At 43.4% G+C, this 18,445-nt stretch overlaps 1 protein-coding gene across 3 annotated transcripts in view; it reads left to right on the forward strand.

Annotated features, from left to right (window-relative positions):
• The first annotated feature begins 3,199 nt into the window (after positions 1 to 3,199).
• The window catches only part of hhip (hedgehog interacting protein), a 31,470-nt gene continuing 16,224 nt past the window's right edge, over positions 3,200 to 18,445 (forward strand). The window contains exons 1-4 of one of the 3 annotated variants that reach the window (XM_034588069.1): positions 3,200 to 4,051; positions 8,136 to 8,328; positions 13,183 to 13,327; positions 14,386 to 14,587. In XM_034588069.1, coding sequence (XP_034443960.1) covers positions 3,764 to 4,051; positions 8,136 to 8,328; positions 13,183 to 13,327; positions 14,386 to 14,587 — 828 coding nt within the window. In that variant the 5' untranslated portion in view covers positions 3,200 to 3,763. Of the gene's footprint in view, positions 4,052 to 4,531; positions 4,661 to 8,135; positions 8,329 to 13,182; positions 13,328 to 14,385; positions 14,588 to 18,445 lie in introns of those variants that run through there. The other 2 variants (XM_034588077.1, XM_034588085.1) reach the window with 2 other exon arrangements.

Here is an 18,445-nt window from a genome sequence, read left to right on the forward strand (position 1 = left end):
TTGTTTAACAGCTGCTTTGAAATGTGCTACATCGGAAATGGGTTCTGCAGTTTTTGATTATCCTGCATACAGACAGACATATGGACAGAATGAAAAAAAGAATCTCCTTGGTGTAGGTAATGAAAAAATGTGAACACGGGTGTTGTGGGAATAGTAAAGCACTGAAAGGCCTGATGACACATGCGTCTAGTGTTGGGGGGGGTGATATCATGGTGAAATCAGACGCTCAATAATTAATCAAAAACATACCAGTAACCCCCTTGATTCATGTGTAAATCCAGCTGCATTGGGTTTGCAGGTATTTAGTCGTAAACCAAATTTAAATTCTGTCCTGATGGTTTCAGAGAAGCTTCCAAAAGTAATTACAACACAATCTGAGAGGACCTGCAGGTGCAAATGTCAATGCAGTCCATCCATTAGTTATTGAGATATATCAGTAAAAGCCACAACTGTGAACCTCATGGTGGCACTACAGTAAAGTCATGAGGCTTATACTATTCTGCGTTGATGGCTACACTGTTTATGGATTATTACAAACAATAATACACAGCTACACAGATTATTCCTGGCAGATGCACAGACCTTGTCCACCTCAAAAAAATAACACCATCAGCTTTGAGGTGTGAGGTCGTGGTTTTTGCCTGCCTGTAATGGAAAAATTGAAAAAGCACAAATGGAGATCTGTCATCACTCTTGTTGTGTATGCTCGTGATTACGATGCCGAGTTACGGAGCAAACAATGCAGAAACAGGATGGTTGGGGAGCACAGAGTAAACTTTTTCCTCCAACTGGGAAACAGAGGAGGCGGCAATGAGGGCCCGCAGACCTCCAGACTCATGTTGTTGATCCTTATGTGGTCACACAAAAACCTAACCATCATCCTCTGGGATATCCTCTCCGAGGGTCAGAGGCTGAACGCAGAGAAATTCCCCCACTGACCCTGCAGAAAAGGAGAGGGCAGAGCAGATGGTTTCTTTTCTGGGAATCATAATGCTAATCTCTTGTTTAGATCAATATTGATTTGCAGGCATGGTCGTAAAGGAGAATAATTAAAGCTTCAGAATTCACCCGTCACACCTGAAATGCTAAATAAAACCGTAAATACAAAGCACTAATGTGAAGAGTGAGTATTGCAAGAGAAGCCTTTTTATATGGATGTGTGCTTATTTCTTCATGTGTGTGTCTGTGTGTTTGTGTGTGTTTGTGTGTGTGTGCTCTGAGCCTCAACAGGACTATGTCAGCTTAGGTCTGTCGAACTGTGATTCCCTCTAATGGTCTATCTCTCCCAGCAGATGTACTCCCCTCCGCTCCACAGCTGCATCCCACATGTTTTCACGCTGTTCGCAGTCATATTCTTTCTCCCCGCTCGGAGTTCATGTTGGTGCTGGTGCTGGTGGTGGTAGTGGTGGTGGTGGCAGATTACTTCTTCTGCACATGGTCCTGCTCCTTCCCCTCCGTTATGTTGTGAATACAGCAGTAGGACTTTGGCTATACTTGGTCCTGAAATGTCTCCAGTTGGGTAACGTAAAGAATGTAGAGGGTGGGGGGTCAGATCTGGCAGGGTCTGCCATGGCTTCATAGCACACACACAGTCATTTCCATAATTGCCCACAATCAAACCAACCCCTCCTGGATTCCACCCGCTCCAGATTCCTGTAGATAAGCTGAGCTGGGGGCTCCGCTGCAGCGCTGGAGACCCCCAAGTAAGAACAGGTGCCGCTAATGTAACCGATTTTAGATTCTCCAAAAAGAAGAGAAGGAAGGGGGGGGGGGCTGTTGTTTCTAACAGTAATTGCCATGCTTGGACATTCCCGTTTGGATCGTTATCATGTGACTTTTCCGAAGAGAGGAATGACAGATCATCCGTCCCACATTTTGGTTTAGTCAAATTAAGATGCCTTACAGTGTGTACAGCTGTGGGGCAACAAATGAATGGGCATCTGGTCATGTGGTTTCCACTTTAACATAACTCATCGTTCTGTGCATAGATACCAGAGTTAACATTTTAGTACAGCGTAACCCAGCATACAGTTATAACACAACATCCCCCATGGTGTTACATATGCATTGCTTCTTCCAATATGACATAACAGAGACAAATGCATGGATCATTTCCTCCGCCAAGGGAGTTATGTTTTCACCCCTGTCCGTTTGTTTGTTTGTAAGCAAAATTACCCAAAAACTACTTTTGACATTTTCACAGATTTTCCCAGGGAATAATTCACTGATCTTGATGAAAGAAATCAGGCATATTTAGGGGACTGATACCTATCAGTGTGGGAAATTTGGTGCAACTTGACTTGAATCTAAGTGGGGACTGTTGGCGGTGGTGTACGCTCTACTGAGTGCCAGTCTAGTTTTCATTTGATTATCAATCAATCAATCGAATTTTATTTGTATAGCCCATTTTCACAAATCACAACTTGTCTCGTAAGGCTTAAGAAGGTGTGACATCCTCTGTTCTTTACCCTCAACGAGAAAACAAAACAAAAACAAAACCCTATTAACAGGGGAAACAAACGTAGAAACCTCGGAGAGAGACACACGTGAGGGATCCGTCTCCCAGGACGGACAGAAGTGCAATAGATGCCGTGTGTCACTGAAGGCATCAACAAAAATAACAGTATTTACAACATTGATCAGAAGAAGCAGTTTGTAACATAATGGAGAAGTGTGTCCGTGTTTAAAGTATTTATGAAAAGCATTTTATATTTATAGCTATTTGCTTATAATAGCCTCATTACAGCCTTATTCACCTAACACATATTCTAACAACAGAACAAAAGCATCATCAGAAAATAAATGTTCTCAAAGCAACAGTTAGTTTCACGGCTGGTGTTTTCATTTGCCATGGACCAATTAAAATAAGTCATTATATTTTCATTATATAATCTCAAGAATAAATAATGGACGATCATTTCTTTTGAATCCAACTCTCTCTCTCTCTCTTTCTTTCTCTCTCTCTCACTCACTCTCTCTCTCTCTCTCTTTCTCTCTCTCTCTCTCTCACTCTCTCTCTCTTTCTCTCTCTCGCTCTCTCACTCTCTCGCTCTCTCTCTCTCTCTCCTGCGCTCTGCCAGGTAACCGCTTCACCTCGGCGTGGACGCGGGGCCGCGACCGCCGCATGCGCGCACCCGCGGGGCCCTACGTCACCGCGCTCGCTCCTCTTCTCGCGCGCTGGTTAAAAAGAAGGAGGCACGAGCACGGGGAAACATGTGAGCGCTCCGAGGACTTTAGTGACACACAACTTTTATTTTTCTTACGTGCGTGTGTTTTTTTTTCGTTTTGCACCAAACCGCCGCGCTGCGCTCGTGAGGAATTACATCTGACAGGAACCACACGGCTTCTCTTTGCAGAACACGCTGTTTTTCTTGGGGGGGGTTTGACTTCTTCTTCTTTTTTTTCTTCTTCTGCGTCCATCAGGATAAATTGTGTCATTGTTTTGCTTTTATTTTGTGCTTTTAATTGCTCGAGTTGTGCTTCAGAAGCAGGAGCAACACTTATTTATTTCCTAATGATTTGTCCAGCGCAGTGAATCCAAATTCGGACACCTGCTCATTTTGTTATTTCCTTTAGTAATTGGCTCGTGCAGCTCGCAGAACTAGAACCCAGATTTAAACTATATATATATATATATATAAATATATATACACATTACATTGCAGGTTAAGCTCACTCTTTTGGAGAGAGGTGTGGATTTTTTTTAATTTTTTTTACATTTTTTGGGGGGTTGATTTTATGATTTTCCATTTTATATAAAACTATGAAGCATTTGCAATTCGTGCTCGTCCTGGCCATCGCGGTCAACGTGTGGGAATGTGGGGACGCAAAATTCGGCGAGAGGGGAGAGATCAGCCCGAGGAGGAGACGCTGTTACGACGGAAGCTCGCCCAAGCGGCTGAAGAAGAGGGAGAGGAAGGTGTTGCTTGACGGCAGCGGCAGCGGCGGCGGCGGCGGCAGCGGAGAAGTTTGCCACAGGTTGTACCCACGAGTGTCCTGCTGTCCCACCAGGAGAGCCGCGTACCAGATCCTGCACCGCAGGGATGCCCGGGTAGGTCCACGTCCGCCTCGGTGCATTATTCCTCCAGAGTGGAAGCTGCTGGGGGGGCTTTTACTTTTACTGCCCCCCCAAACGCCTCATGTGGTGCGTTTACAGCCCCTCGTGTATTGTCACGCTGCCTCTTGGTGAAGCTGAATTTGGGGATGGTCATGTGGGGTGCAGGGGTGGAGGGGTGGGGGGGGGATCGCCCTGGGCCGTGTTGCCTTTGATTGTCCCGGTGAAAAGTCTCGTTTTAAAGTTTCCACAGGGACTTTAAGGGCTATCCCACATCTGGGATAAATGATTAGCCTGTGACGTTGATGTTTGTAATGTCTTTTAAAATGTTCCATTATTTTTTCCCCAGTGGATTTTATTTACAGAGCTTGACTATTTATTTTTTTGATTCGCTAAACTGTTTTAAAAACAATTTAATCATCATTATTCATATATATATATTCAGTTTTTCCGGTGTCTTTAAACACATCTTGGTGCAACTCTAATTCAGCGTGTCCAATGCGCTACGGCGTTACCATGGTAATCACTCACCGATTTACGTAGCTTCACTACGCTACAACTGACAGGAGAAACGGCTGCTAGCTAAAGTGTTGGCCCGTTTCAAAGGTAGGAAACCCGGCTGTGCTTCTTGTTTTACCACCCCCCGTCTGTTCCTCCGGAGCTGGGAGCTGACAGCGTCCAAGTTGTCGGTGGTTTTGTCGGTGGTTAACGTGCAGTTAAGTTTTGTTTTTGTTTGACGCGTTAAAGCGGAAAGAGCTCGACCAAATGTTAAGCTAGCGGCTCGTTAGCCTCGCTTTTTTTTTTGTATTCACCTGACCCTCTTCACCGGGGATGGCATCTGCAGAAGTGTGTTAAACATGTCGTGTTAAAACCTCTGCTTTGGTTTCCGTGGGAGGGAAAAAAAAGCTGTAGTCGCCAACTTTTGTCGCGGATTCCGTTGGATCCTCACCGGGGCCATTCTCATGTAAACCACCCCTCGGATCATTCAGTGGCTGGGTGGTATCTCACTTTGTGTTGCGACAAAAAGCCATATTGCATCATTTAATTTGCTCAAGTCATGCAAATAAAAAACCGGAGGGGAGGGCGGGAGAGAGGAGAGAGGGAGAGGGAGAGAGAGAGAGGAGTGAATAGGACGAACTCGACTTCTCCTCCTCCCCACTACACTGCCCACACACGGAGCCCTTTCTGATTATGGCAAAAGAATAACAACAACACCATTGTGTTAGTTGGTTTCGCTAATGGGAGAAGCTGGAGAACATCACTCTCCCCCAGTCATCGGCCCTGTCCAAGTGTTAATGCCTTTGAGAGGGTGTGTGTGTGTGTGTGTGTGTGTGTGTGTGTGTGTGTGTGTGTGTGTGTGTGTGTGTGTGTGTGTGTGTGTGTGTGTGTGTGTGTGTGTGTGTGTGTGTGTGTGTGTGTGTGTGTGTGTGTGTGTGTGTGTGTGTCCCTCACTATATCCTCCTGCCAACTAACTTACACCTATTCCCCTGAGGACGAGTGCTTTGTTAAAGCTTAGTGTCCCCCCCCCTCTCTCTCTCTCCCCCAGTCTCTCTCTCTCTTCCCCCCCCCCCCTCTCTCTCTCTCTCTCCCCCAGTCTCTCTGACCATATGAGGCCTGCAGAGCATCACAGATTTCTCGCAAATTAAAGACAAGTGATTTTTACCGAGTGTGGCATTCTCTATTAATATGTTTGTTCCGGCAATTTGGCAAAATCCATTATGCCGATGCTATCTAAGAAAAATCACAATCCTTTCGTTCTTCCATATGAAGCCATTGCTGCTTAGCTTGAAGCCAACTTTAGCGAAATGTAAGGTACTGACATTTAAATTTATCTTACGCCATTTAGGCTCCACGTTTCCGTTCTTGACGCGCTTTAGCGTGTCCTCAGCAAAAGTGCAACAGCTGAGCCTCATTGCCATTTTCCTCCCTGCTTTTGAGGAACACGCTCGCCGAGATTGAGCAAAAGACAACAAACAAAGGTCTACTTGTTCCTGGTTTGGATGATGGCAACATTGGAGCCCGTCCCAGCAACATATGGACACAGGGCATGGCTGAGAGAACACAAATGCTACTCTCCGCAGACCTTGTGCCAGCCCATGGCACACGGAATCAATGGGCAATTTAGAGCAGGAGGGCAGGCATGCCCACAACACTACATGGCATGAGTGTCGAGGGCAGGGAGACCGAGAAGCACAGCACACACACAGGGTCAACGCCAGAGCTGGGAGCTCCCCTTTTTTGTCAACAGTTTGATGAAATGTAGAGCAATAATATGATTCAATTTGGAGTTTAGTTTGGAAACTCAGATACGCTTATTTGCCTCTCTTCAGTTTGTTCTCTACTCTGCCTGTTGTGATGAGGGATTCGATTTACACTGGCATGTCAGGATATTTTCAGGTTGACCCTCAGGGTTTTTAACCAGAGGTTTCTGCCACCTGTTGGGTAAACACAGCTCTGTGCAACTTAACCAGAAACTCTTTCCCCAGTTGCAGTTTGTTCTGCAATCAGAGTGAAGTGTAAGGCGTCCATATGTTGGCCTTGGGTCCGCTGGTGTAATTGACTTCGACAGACTGCTAATTTGTTGATACCAGAGTGGGAATGATGTGTCTGTCTATCTCTAAATTGGTGTTTACACATGGACCTCACACAGAGCCAAAGCACTACCAGCCTGCCTGCCTGCCTGCCTGCCTGCCTGCCTGCCTCCCTGCCTGACTGCCCAAGCAGCACGGCTCTTGACCTAAAACAGATTACATTGTGTTATATTACAGCTAATTTGTTATGTAAATAGTTCAGCTAATTTCTTTTGGATTAACTCTTTGTGTACCTTTGCGTAATGACCCCAACTCAGCCTTTGAGGCTCTTATTTGCCTTCATTCATTTCATGCCCTGAGATCTGTCAGACATGGGAGTTGACAATTTGACTTTTACTGTTTGTGAACTTAGGTGAGTAGGCAGCTAAACGAGCGAGTGCGATTTCTCCGTCTGTTGCTCCGAACACACAGGGTGTTCCAACCTCAGTGTTTATAAATTGATATCAGATGATATAGCAGTGGATGTTGCAGATCTGATGTTATAGTGTGATATTATGCTGTTAGAATCTTATAGTAAAAGTGAAAATATTAGTGTCGGTTAACTTTGAATTCTCCAGTTGCAGGGTTTTGATATAATTCAGTTTGTGTGCAGTTGGAGTTCCTCTGCCGTGTGAATTGTGGTGTGTTGATACTGGTAATGAAGAGATGCTGCAGACTTTCATACTCTGCAAGTGACCATCTCCCTCTTATTTCTTCATTCTACTGATGATGCAATGAAAAATAAATTTGCTGTCTGAACAAACTGTTCAGCACAACACCAGACTGTACGGAAACTGTCCAACCTTAACTGCTTGCTAAGATAGTGAAGAATATAAACAAACTCCATGATAACGTACAACGTGATGTGTGAAGTAATGCTTCGGGCAGCAGGAAGCAGCAACAACTGGTTGCTTCACACCTTGTTGCCAGCCAGAGACTGTCTCACTCTGCATGTGACATATGGGAGCAGGGTGTTGTAAACATACAGTTGCTATCTGAATGTGCTGTTGTATCTCAAGAGTAATTCTGTTGGTTAGAAATCCCTGATCCCTGTCTGTGTGGTACCTGGGGGTGGGTTTGGCTAATTTGTTAAATGGAAAAATGTGGCGAGGGGTGGAAACTGCTAAGGCATCTGTTTTTTATTGTCAGTAGAATCTAAACATTTAATTAAAACCATTAATGTTACACATTGCGTGGGGCTTGTATACATACACATTGACAAAGTCAATTACAAACTTTTACTTGCCCATAAAAGTTCATTTGGGCTCACTGGGATCAGTGGTTAAAGTTCTTGAAAATCTTAAAAAGCATCTCAAGTAATCTGGATTTTCTGATGATGAACATTTGAAAATGCACTCTGCGATCTGAACTTTCCTTGCCACATGGTGTAATGTTAATGATGTCAATATTTTCCAAATGTTGGCTTGACTGGCTAATGTGTATTCAGAGGTAAAAGTTTACAGCCAACCATTTTAATCATGCATTGGCCCTTGTTTGCGTGTGGTCTCCAGATTTTCTCCACCAACAACACAGAATGTGGACGTCTCCTGGAGGAGATCAAGTGCGCTCGCTGCTCCCCCAATGCCCAGGTGTTGTTCCACTCCTCGGACATGGATAAGATGCCACACAGGGAGCCAGACCTGCCGCGGCTCTGCCAGGACTTCTGCCGCGAGTTCTACTACACCTGCAGGGGGCACATACCAGGTAATTACGCAGATAATAATGATTGTGAATGTGACTTTAATTACAGCTCCTGTGCGGTTACCTGGTGATACACAAGCAAATATATACACATGAATACAGGTTGTGAAAGCAGGCATACATTATACATGCTCTCTTCGGTTCCTCCTTCATTTGAATCGAAACGGACACTTCTGATTGGGATAAATTAAAATTCATATCAGGCCTCATTTCTCATTGAGACTCAGCTTGCACATGTAGAAGTGGCAGATTTTTGGACATATGCAAGAAATGGTGCGTCAGTAGTCTGGTCGGTGAATATTTATTTATCCAACTCTTACCTCATCTGACCTCACCTCCATTTGTTGCTGAGCTTGTCTCACCCGTTTGCTTGCTCGCTGCCTTCTCTTTGCTTTACTGTTGCACTCTAATGCATCAGTAAAATGACCTGCCACTCTCTGCCTATACAGACAAAAAAACAAACCGTATGCTGATCCAGCATGTTTGATTCAGCAAATAGCAGAGCGAGATTTGTGCTTTTCTTATTATGCAGTATTCTGTTTCTATGTGTTTATGGCATTATGTGCAGAAACATTTGTTCTTGTTTAGATTATAGAAATACATTGTTTGTTGCATAAGCTTACCGAGATTACATTTTTTAAAGAACTTCTGCACATTTGAGGCATTTCTCTACAATTGAAAAGAAAATACTGAAGTATCAAAAGTAGACATGGGAATAAACTCCCCCTATGCGCAAATCCAGTATGACCGGTGTACCAGACAAACTTGACTGGACTATTTATGACCTGTTTCTCTGCAGACTCAACTCCTGGACTTGATTCTGTATTTGGGATGCATACTCACCCTAGCTGCGGTCCAGACATGACTACCTAACATTCACCTTCCTCAGACATAAACCGTCACTTAAAAACATGTGTCTCGTGCTCTTAGGCCACCGCTATGTTTTCATTGAGGTATTAAAATCACATTAATTTAAATATTGGTGGAAATTTTGCTTTGCTGGGCCCCTGCAGTCTCTGACTAAGAGCTCTAATAAGACATGACAGATCCACAGAACAGGGAAGGGGAAAAAAAATCATTGATGTAACTGTTTTCCTTGTGGATATGTTACTGTTAAATGATAGGAGCCCTTCTGCCTCCTGAAAGCATCTGGTCTTCAGAAGAATTCCCTTTGAAGGGATGCAAGATCACTGGTACCTGTGCCTTCAGAGTGCATACCAAACATGATCAAACACTTTTTGAGTGTCTCTTCTCCTCCAGCCAAGTCTTCCTCCAATCTCTGTCGCCACAAGCTGATTAGATCTGCCGAGATCTGCAAACAGAACAGTTTCAAACACACTTGTCTGCAACCCACCCACATGGTGCGCTGGAGCTCAAGTCAAATATCAAACACATACATTCCAATCCGAGTCCATCCAAGTCTGCGTTTAATGGCCTGCCGGCATAACGCGTACACTTGCTCTACACTGAGGGTGGCGGAGCCCCGCAGAGCACAGAAAAGAGGGAAGAAGACGTGTCTGGGATGACATTACTGTCTCATAAGCTGACAGACATATGGGCTCAGAGAGTCAAACCAAAAAAGCTCAAGAGAGGAATCCATGAGAAGGATCCCCCTCCCTCTGTTTGCTGTCGTGCTCCTCCCCGCACCCCCCCCCCCCCCCCCCCCCCCAGCCCTCCACAGATCAGCATATGTGGTGACGAATGACACATTTATTTTTCTACAAAGGTTGTGTGTATGTAAAACTGCTGAAGTGCATCAAGATGTCAAGTACTTAGGGTGGGCCACCCAGGTTGCCTTGGAAGATAACCAGATGGAAGTATAACTTCAACACTGGGGAGCCAGGAATATGGACAGAGTTCTGTCTCTCTCTCTCTCTCTCTCTCTCTCTCTCTCTCTCTCTCTCTCTCTCTCTCTCTCTCTCTCTCTCTCTTGCTCTCTCTTGCTCTCTCTTGCTCTCTCTCTCTCTACACCTCCCTTTCTATCCTCTTCTACTCTCTCTTTCTTTTTTGCATATCTTTTCTTCTCCATGCACTTCCATTCCTTTCTTATTCTTCTCTTCCATTTGCATAAACAGACATTTTTTTCAACATTTAATGAAAACATTTTAAAAATTGTGGATCTGGATCTTATCACGCGGAGCAGTAACATTGAATGTGACCACAGACATGAGACGTTATGACATGTCCTTAACCTTTGTGAATTCAAAGCCGCAGGCCACAGGTTTTAAAATGAAACAGTAGCCTTTACAGCATCCATAACTGTCATCCCGCTCCCATGAAACTTCCTCCGGGCCCTTGATTAGGCCATGTGCTTAGCACCTATTTCTCCGTAAAGACATTTACTGCCTTGACTCTCACTTCTCTCCATGAGGCCCCCCACCTTCCCTGCACTCCTTTTTTCTTATATCTTCCTCCCCTCTTCTCTCAACCCCGGCCCACCACCCTGCACCCGAGGTCCCCAACCAGCATGGTTAAGATAACTGCAGACACAAGAGGGTGGGTGGTAAAGCCAGGGACGTGTGTGTTTCTCTGTGTGTTTGATCTCCATGTTGTGTTTAGATGTTTGAGGGGATATCCTATCACCTCCAGTATTTGGTGCGGTCAGCCCTTGCGGTCGGTGTGTGGCAGGAGAGGGAGATGAAAGTAGGCACAGGGAGAACCCTGTTTGTGTTTTTATCACTGGTGTATTTGCTCTCCTCTGTCCTCCGAGGGACCGACTACAGGAAACAATATTGTCAGGATTATTTTTAGGTCACAGAGGGCCTCTGAGAACCTCTGCACACTTTGCTTTTTGCCGGGAATAATGTTGTGACTGCACTGGCTAGAGGCGTAGCCGTGTACGACCCTCATGTTTATGCAGATTACTTTTTGCCTTGGCAATGAAACATTTTGAATAAACTAACAGGCCAACGGGAAATGAGGAATGATGTGATGGCACTTTTACCTTGAATTCACATGCTGAATTAGTAAAATACAACCAGTCAGTATTTGGACACATCGTGCCTTTGTTTGGCAGCGGAAACAAGGAATATCTTTCACCCTGAAAACACTTTTGTTTATTCAGAATTACATGCCATATTTAACAGGTTGATTACTTCATTTCCCATGCTGTGCCCATGTGTTGCTCAGTAATGCAAAACAGTCAGAGTTGTCTGAAATGGTCGTATAACAGGAACAGGTCTGGATGTCGAAGAATTGAGGGAATAAGGAAAAGGGTTTTAGCTCCAATTAGTTGAATAAACTCAGTTTATAAAGGAAACCGTCAATAACTAATTGTGGAGTGAACTTGTGCTGTTTTAAATGTAGCCTTAAAGTTCTTAATACCATCATTTTACATTGTGAGAAATATATCTCAGTCTTAGTGTCAGTGTTTTTCATTTGCCTCTCTCATTCTGAATGTAGTTTAGTTTTTGTTGATGATTTGATTGAGCTTGTGTTCGGGGTGTGTTCAGACTGTGTGAGCAGAACCTTCGGACCAGCTGGATTTGCGAATGTGACTTTACTAGCTGAAAGGTCAGGCCTTTGTTGATTTGTGTTGGCATGTCTGGGCATCAACGCCCGGGTTTGGTTTTTCTGTTTATACTGTAATTAGTTGCAGAAAATACAGGAAAGTCTTTTTAGTGGTTTGCCCCATTTCATCGTAATGAAAATGTGGAAGGAGACATATTGGTTTGAATAAAAAGTGGAATTCTATTGTCGAGATTTTAAATGGGACATCCAATAGTAATCATAAGCCGTTTTAAGACATGAACTCTAGAAAAAGTCCGGAAAATTTGGTCTGGACAATTTCCGGAGTTCCGTAATCTCATTCTTTCCAAGTTGACATATTTGTCAGGGTCATCTACCTGGGTCATCCTGAGATATTTGTATTCTTCTAGGTTGGCATCCATTGTTGCATGCTGTGAAAGTTCTAGAAAATGTCCAGAGCAACTGACTCACGAACAGCCCAACCAGGAAAATGTCGGGAGTTCACTGCATGTCTGAAAGCAATTTTATAGAATGCTCTCGTTTGTATCTCGCATCTGTCAGAATCCTGTTACACTCCATCTGGAGCTAATACTATGGCGAAGGTCTACAGTTTTTTCTGTATATAGCATCTGTAACCAACAAGATACCAAGTCAACCCTCAAAAGACCAATGAGCCTGATTTTATACTGGGTTCGGTTCAAATTCTTTTATCATGTACTGCAGCCTAGATTTCGACCTTCAGAGGAAACCTGATGTGTCGTAAAGCCACCGCCAAGGTGTGTCTTTACTTTCCATTTGCCATTAAAATTCATCAAACACTGGCACACAGTGTAAACGATCACTCGAAATTAACTATTTTAAGTTCCTATTGTTAAATGAAGTGATCCTCCAGGAGCCTCATCTCTTAATACTCTGTTGCAGTAGTAAGAGATTTCAATGAAAGTGTAGCTAAGTTTTTTATTTTTTCCTCAGAGAAATTCAACTAGAATTGAGAATGCTTTTCCATTTTCACTCTCTGGTGGAGGCATAGTTCACCGTCTAAAATGTGTGATGCATTTGGTTTGGCCCACTTTCTCTTCACTTGTTCATTTCAGCCCAGTCTAGCCAGAATTTGGTTTGGCTCGTCGAGCACAACTTCAGCCCTCCCCAACACACAAACACATCACATCCTTTCTCTCTTCCTCTGTCTCGCGTTTACTCTTTCGTTCTCTCTCATACTCATGCAAGCAGACACACACAATGCAGACACGAGTTGCAACATAAAGTACCATTTAAAAACAACGCTAGGAGAGTATTCATTAGATTTTCTGTGGCTCTGTTGGCCCAGTTTGGGAAGTCATGTAACCATGCAGAATGTACAGTAAGCCTTTGTCTGTTTCTGTTTGCTAGAACTGTTTCAAGCCGATGTGGATGAGTTCTGCCAATACTATGGGAGGAGAGATGCCAGTCTATGCTTTCCAGATTTTCAACGAAAGCAACCACAAGGGCAAGATTCCAACTACTTGGGAGACGAGAAACTAGAAGATATCAGCAGGTTTGTGGTTTTATTTTTTTTGAGGATTGAGAGGAAAGTTCAAATTCATGACGTTCAGCCCTGATTTTTTTGTTTTTGTAGTAACAGGCGCAGCCTCTGTCACATGTTTTGGGTTCAGTGGTCGATTTTGACGTGGGTCCATACTTTGCGTCAGAATTACTCGTCTAATCCTAAAGTTTGTCTTGACTGCCTTTGTTCAGCTTTGCTCACATAATGAAAATGCTTATCCTGCATCATTTTGTTTGCCTTCCTCACTGCAAAGGTCTGTACATCACAGACGGCTTTGCCCTTTTGTCCATGGGGGGTAGGGTGGGTGTGGGGATAGGGCTGTCTTTCATCTCTGTTTTTCCTGAGGCAAGAAGACCAAACTGTGGCATTTGCCCCTGAATAGAAGCAACCAACATTCAGTCAAATAACTTCTAATAGTTGTGGGTTCATTTGTTGCTTTTGCACCTTAAACTCTGAGGCTACATCCACACAACTAACTTAATTTAAAAAACGCATCACTGGTTGTATGTATATCCCGGTCGTCCACACTATTCTAGAGTTTTTGAAAACCTAAAATGGAGATCTTTGCAAATGCATTGTAATATGGACGGGCAGAAAGATAGCGATAAAGTTGTTTGGAAATGATGACGCTGTCACCCATATTCGCATCCTGTGTTGACACTACAGTTCCACCTCGTCGTTAGTCCAAAAAAAGAAATCCTTGCTCTTAGTTTTTACTATTGTTCTTGTTTTCTGTAACTGGCAACCACCTGCAGAATAGATCATCTGCTTCCTGTTTACACAGGCACAAACATAGAGAAAGAAAGAGCATATGTAGTAGACATATTAATACTGTATATCTTCTGCCCTAGACAGCAAATTGATAGGTGTTTAATTCCAAAGTTTAATTAGATCCCTGTCAATAGAAAAGGATTTTGAATGGCATAAAAAAAAATCATGTTAAACATATTGCTGGTTCTTTTTTTAAGCTTCCCTACAAATACTCCAACTTCACCCTTGTCTCCCCCGCCGATCAGTCTCTGATCTTCTGTATCTTCCCTGTTACCCAGGAAACACAAACACAACTGCTACTGTGCCCAGGAGGTGTTGAGCGGTCTGCGGCAGCCGGTGTCCGTGGTGCACTGTGGGGACGGATCTCAGCGGCTCTTTGTCCTGGAGAGGGAGGGAACTGTCAGGATACTCAACCATGACCTCGACCTAATCAAAGAGCCCTTCCTGGACATCCACAAGCTGGTGCAGAACGGTTTGAAGGTAGGACTGACGCTATTACAGTTGAAGTATGATAATATGGCTTTGATTTGAGCACAGATGTAAAAAGAGAAAATGGAAGGAATCTGGCTGATGGAAGTATGAAATATCTTTGTGAAATATTTCTAAAGTAGGGAAGTAATTTGGTAGAGCCTCAAACCTCGTCTTTACAGCGCAACTGTTTGCACCTATGTAAACGTGTGAGGGACATCTCCGGCCAAGACAAATCCCTTGAAAGCGGTGCCTGCTCACTATTAGCATTCAATTATGTAATTACACCAAACAAGCAGCCATTCATCAAATCTGATCGCACCTAATCATTATGCTATTATCAGCTATTTAACTATGTACAGCACACATTGAGCTCTCTGCTAATTATCACAAGATGGGTTAACGGCTTTCTTAATCTCTCCCATATTGTTCCTTTAAGGGTTCCAATATCGATGGTGACTTACTTAATACTTTAATTAGTTGTGCCTAACTCAATACCGTGGAATGGCCGTTAAAAACACTATTTGAAGGGTTTGACTTCATTTCAAAAAAAGTTTTTGTACGATTTTTGGGATACATTTTTTGCCCTCTTTTGCTGTAAAGAAATCTCTCTGGATATCTCACTTGCAAAGACAGTGCAACCTCAGCTGTAATTTGAACTTGATATTTATTTTTGTATCCATAATCATTACTGAATCTCAGATTAAGAATTTTGAAAATTGTTCACTAATTGTTTTCGATCGCACCAGAAGATGGGGAAGCTGGGACGTTTAGGAGGCACACTTCCAGACAGGAAGTTTATCTATCACGCATGCCTCCTGCTCCTCCACTGACAAGACCCCTTGCTTACAAGGAGTCAAACAGAGCACAGCATTTGAGTATGCAGCTGCTCCTCGCAGGATGCTGCTCTCCCTACTCAGCTCAGCTTTCTTATCATCATTCAATCCAATAGGGTTTTGGATAAAGTCATCACGACAATTAGACGTGGCTCAATCCCCCGCAGGCCCCAGGGGTCCTATTCTGAGATGTTGGCTGCCAGAACGGGCTCCCAGCCACACGGGGTAGACGGAACCAGGGGAGGGCTGAGGTGTTTACTGGCAGCATCAACAGGATGGAGCTGCCTTTATACAGAGAGAGGAACCCAGGCACCCAGGAGACAGGGCAGATAGCAGGTCTATCATCGGCCCCATGCACATGCTTTGATTGTAATGTTCTGTTTTTCCTCCTGCTCTTCATTCCCCCCGCCTTCCACGGATTCCCCCGGTGCCAATTAAGCTGAACTGCACAGAAACAATGCTGCGCTGCGGTGTTGTGGGCTCCAAGCTGCGCTGTGGGTGTTCTCCTGAAATTCAATCTCTGTACTCCAGTCCCCACCGCACCACCACCACCACACACGCACATAGTCACAGTTCATACACATACTATCTATGTCATTCTCTTGTTGTCAAGATTTAATAACCAATGTTTTTATGTTACACACATTTACACCCAATACAAACTTTTTTTTACAATGATAATGTGAATATTTTAGTGAAAACTTTAAAAGAAACTCAGTATTTTTCACACTTTCATGTGCAGCGATTAGCCATTCACACTCCACTTGTCAGTCAGTTTGCTTTTTCTATTAAAAACCCTATACAATATTTAAAATAACGTACAGTCAATTACAACTCATAGACTAAACAATGCAGATCTGTCACCACATGAATAGAAAGTTAACAACCAACATATTTATATTTCAACACTTCCAGGTCCAGCTTGCAACTAAATAAAAAGTAAATCAAGATAATTTGAGTTAAATTTAGTGTGATGCAGGTTGTGTACGACTCAAATCTCCTTAGGTCGACTTGTTTTGTTGGAGAGCTAAGCTTCCAACATACAAGATAACATTACATTACTAACATTTGAACATAAACACAACACACCATACCTTCTCCTTAACCTCTATATTCTATGGCGTATAGTGTTTTTTTTATACGCCAAGCTGCATCCTCTGCTGACAGCATCCTGCCCTGTACAGCTTCGGTAAAGACGCTCAAGGGTCTGTGTGATAGTGACAGTGGCTTTTATACATGAAGACATCTGGTAGCACTAACATGTATTAGCCTTTGTAACAGTAGTGAGTGGGGGGGGGGGGGCTCCCAAAAATATCAACTGCTAAAAGAAATAACTCAAAGCTGTGTTATTCTCTCAGTCTGCTGCTCTGCACTGTCAAAGTCATCAGGGAGTCAGGGCTGCTCCCATCCAGACTAAAAATAAGCAGCCTCGCTCATCTTCACTATTTACTCTGCAGAGAAGCTGGGGCGGGGTCACACTCGTGTTGATCTCATCATTATCTTCAGACAGTGGGATGTCTGCTCATGACATCTCAAGTGCTTACTGACATTTTACGTCTCTCTAAGAACTTTCTATGCCTCAGATTGGGGGTGTTTGGATATGTAGGTACTGATGATAACCATGCAGTTAAAATAATTATTGAATTGATATCATACAGATCAATGCAGATAATATGGTGTAAATAATTGATATATCCAATCACTGTTAAATAATTTACGTGTCTCCACTGTGAGGCTGTAACTATCTGGCTTTTTTCGCATATTGAGTGTAATCAGTTTATGATCGATGTGATTGATAGCATCACATTATTCAGTCACTAGATATTGCAAAAATATTGTTTTTGCGAATCGATCAGTTCAGACGATGGATTATATCACATTATTGGTTGGAGCAATATTGTATCATGGGATCCCCACGTTTTTGCCGTAGGATATATGTATTAACAGGTGGAGGGCTCTCAATGGATGTTTAATTGTGAGAGCTTACTCGCTTCAGATGGTCTTTGAGTGAAGGGCGTAGACATTGTTGTGCTCCAATCAACTCGTGTGGAATGTCTTTTGATGGAGTAATGCCCACGAGCCAGCGAGGAAGGATCAAAAGGTTCAGGGTAACAATGCACGGGCCGACACATGCGGCGTCACCAAGACTCAAAAGACAGCTGCCCCCGCGGAATTGGAAATCACAGCGTAGTTGTGTGTCACTGCCTCTGCCACTCACACAGGGTCAGCATTTCATGTAACGCACCGTGAGATGTGAGATAACAACGGCTCCTCATCCCCGCAACCTCACTCTCCCAGCTTTCTCTGTGGAGCGACGCCAGCTCTTTGACAGTGCCAAAGCCGGAGGCCCACAGAGAGCAGAATTGGAGGGAAAAGAGGAATGCAGAGGCAGGTGTTTGTGAAAAATGAAGAGATAATACCTCATGAGAGATTCAATCAGAAAACCCTTGCCCGGCTGTGGGAGAATGATGGTGGTCATAAAAAAAGATGTTTTTAGGGGGGAAATGGAGGAGATGTTATTTAAGTCAACTCAGCGGAGTGACCTGTATAGTTGGAATATGGCGTGCACTATAACCAGAAACATTAACATGTATAAATAAACCCCACATAAAAGTCTGAGAGATATGAGATGAAGCTTAAATACAGCAGCCAACCTCTACATTTTCCCTCATCTTCATGCTTATATACTGTTCATGAAAATCTATTCAATGATGCATATGTTATTAATTAATTAAATTAAATCCATGAATTATCATTATGTAAGTATTATTATGTAAGTGCATCCTTTTAAATTAATTTCTCAACCGACAATATGTGAAACCTGTAGTTTGTGCATTCTCTAAACAAGCTTGTTTATTAGTCTCTGGGCTGTGCCAAGCTAATCTTACCTACTGCTGCTTTGGCAGCAGTTTTACCATAATCAGTTTGGCACTTTGTCTTTTTTAATCAGGGTATCTCCTCGGATTAGCTCTGCAGTGTAAAGCTCTCTGATGCAGCGTTTGTTTCTTATGGTGCCAGTTCTGCTGTTCGCCTT

The sequence above is a fragment of the Hippoglossus hippoglossus genome, chromosome 1 (genome assembly GCF_009819705.1).
Source record: "Hippoglossus hippoglossus isolate fHipHip1 chromosome 1, fHipHip1.pri, whole genome shotgun sequence".
NCBI lineage: Eukaryota > Metazoa > Chordata > Actinopteri > Pleuronectiformes > Pleuronectidae > Hippoglossus > Hippoglossus hippoglossus.